The sequence below is a fragment of the Carlito syrichta genome, unplaced genomic scaffold (assembly GCF_000164805.1).
Source record: "Carlito syrichta isolate Samal-C Ts95f unplaced genomic scaffold, Tarsius_syrichta-2.0.1 Scaffold287679, whole genome shotgun sequence".
NCBI classification, from domain to species: domain Eukaryota; kingdom Metazoa; phylum Chordata; class Mammalia; order Primates; family Tarsiidae; genus Carlito; species Carlito syrichta.
This window is the reverse complement of record NW_007231775.1, coordinates 40,929-43,299: the sequence shown is the minus strand read 5'-3', so window position 1 is coordinate 43,299 and position 2,371 is coordinate 40,929. Positions and strand designations below refer to the sequence as shown.

The window sequence follows — 2,371 nt, the reverse complement described above, 5'->3', positions numbered from 1 at the left end:
CATTAGCAAGAAGAAACGATCCCAACCAAACCCAGTCAAACAGGAGCACAGCAGTCTCTACTCTTCCAAATCACTTTTAATGAAGCCATGGGCAGCAGGATATACAACGTGGCACAGATACACAGCAAAGCAGGGCCTCGATAATGAGATAATTTTCTCCCACATTTCGAGACAAAGAGCAATATGTATTTCTTTATGAACAGTATTTAAAAAATACAAACTCCTTGCAACATTCTCCAGGAGCTGGAGATCAAGAGCTCCTTGATGACGGGGATCCATCATCCGGACGGCAGAGGCAGTCCCTGGGGAGGAGGAGGGCATTTCTCCGCAGCCGGGAGAGGCTGCCGCAGCCCTGCCTTTGCCGTGAATGTCAGGGAGTGACAAGCAGCAACAAGGGAACAGAGGGGGTGGCAGCAGTGTTTGGCAGCTTTTCAGCAATCTTCATCACAAATTCAGGTGGGATCCAGTTGGTGGCACTGCTGGGGAGGTGGGGGGGGTGTGTGTGTGTGCAGAGAAGTGATGGCAGCCTTCTCCTTCATGGAGGTGGGAGAGCTCCTTCTGCTTGAAGAGGTGAGAGGACGGGTGATGCGGAGGAAGGAGTGAGGGAGCACCGGCACTCCTGCAATCTTGCTGACCTGGGATGAGGAAGAACAGAAGTCAGGCTGGCCCCGGAGGAGGACCCGGGACTGTTAGGGACGTGATGGAGATGCCTCTGTTTGGGGCTGGGTGGTTGAGTTCTTGGAGCAAATGGGCCCTGAGCTCTTTTTGGTGGTGGTGGTGGAACACGATTCAGTGACAGCAAGATGACCCAGGACTCTGGGGAGGAGGACATGGAGACTCTAGCCAAGATTAGTGTGATTATAGATATGAGTATAATGTCTCCTCACTACTGAGCTGAGGGAGCCATAAAGGCCTTGGGAGCCCCTTTAGGTTACACAGCGAAAGAGGTATAGCATAAATGAGTTTCTCTTTTCTTCCACTTATTAGCTGTGTGGCCTTTGATGTGACTTGGCCTCTGTGTCTTCGTTTCTAAAACAGGAATAATAACAATTGTTCTTCATGCTTCACAGGGGAGACATGGTTCAACTGAGGTGGCTGAAGTGAGTGTATCTTGTCAGGCAGAGGTTCAGGCTATTCACAAGAAGAACTTGTAACAGGAAGAAAGGGAAGAGTTTGGTGGGCCCAGGCTCAGGCCTTCGAAGCAAGGCCCTGCAGGGAGGTTTGCTTTCAGAGCTTGGGATGCACCCCGAGACCTGCGCCCAGCAGCCCCCACTCCTGGCTTTGATGCCTCACCTTAGCTGGACCACAGCCGCAGCGTCATGAGCAGGTTAAATCCGACCACTTTCAGGAGGGCGATGCGGAACCCGATCACTGACAGGTTTTGAAAGTTTAGGCTCATATCTGTAAAACCAAGAGGCCACAGTGGTTATGGGCTGGCACATCCGAGGCCTGCACAGCTCTGCAGGGCACACCCGTGGCCTTCCCCAAAGCGGAGTGGGGAGGATGGGGGTGGGCTTCAGCTCCAGGACCTGCCACACTCTCGCAGCACTCTCGTTAGCTTCTGCAAGCATGCCCTTGCAAACACATTTGTGCATTCCTCCAGGATCCATGGTATTGTGTTTCAAAATAAAAGCACTGACTGGGCTTGATCCTTATTTTATTTCTGAGACCCTCGGGGGATGCAGAGGGCAATAGGTGCTCAGAATTTATCATCATAAATATCATCCTTTGGGTCTAGACAGGCTCCTTACTGTGAATCTAGTGGCTGAACCACAGGAGGGATGACTCAGAAGGATCAACTCAAATGGAGACAAATATGGGCCCAGGCTGGGGGTGGTAGGGATTCATGGCTACAGCCTTTGTGAAAAAGCTTTTCCCGAAAGAAGGCAAAACCTCCCGGCTGTAGAGTGAAAAGGTCCTCAGGATGACCTGGTTAGCTTAGGGTTATACCTCAGGGAATCAGAAATTTCACAGCTGGGCCACCCAAAAGCTCTCTTTGGCTCTCTTGACAGTGGAGCTATTGAAAGGAATACAGGCTGGGCTCGGTGGCTCAGCGTAATCCCAGCACTTTGGAAGCCCAAGGTGAGTGGATTGCCTGAGCCTCTGGGTTCGAGACCGCCCCCCCGGGCAACTTGGCGAGACCTTGTCTCTACAATAAATCAAAAAAATTAGTTGGGCATGGTAGCGCATGCCTGTAGTTCCGGTTCCTTGGAAGGCTGAGGCGGAAGGATCGCCGGAGCCCAGCAGGTCGAGGCTGCAGTGGCCGGGAGCGGCCACTGCACTCTAGTCTGGGTGACAGGTGAGACTCCAACTCAAAAAAATAAAAAACTAAAAAAAAAGAAAGGAATGCAGAGGCCTAGGAGGAAGTCCT

At 51.8% G+C, this 2,371-nt stretch overlaps 1 gene segment (V, D, J or C); it reads right to left on the bottom strand.

Annotated features, from left to right (window-relative positions):
- Nucleotides 1-562: 562 nt before the first annotated feature.
- LOC103254946 overlaps nt 563-2,371 on the bottom strand; it is a 21,141-nt gene continuing 19,332 nt past the window's right edge. Inside the window, 2 exon segments of the C gene segment in view lie at nt 563-635; nt 1,294-1,449. Coding sequence covers nt 1,295-1,449 — 155 coding nt within the window.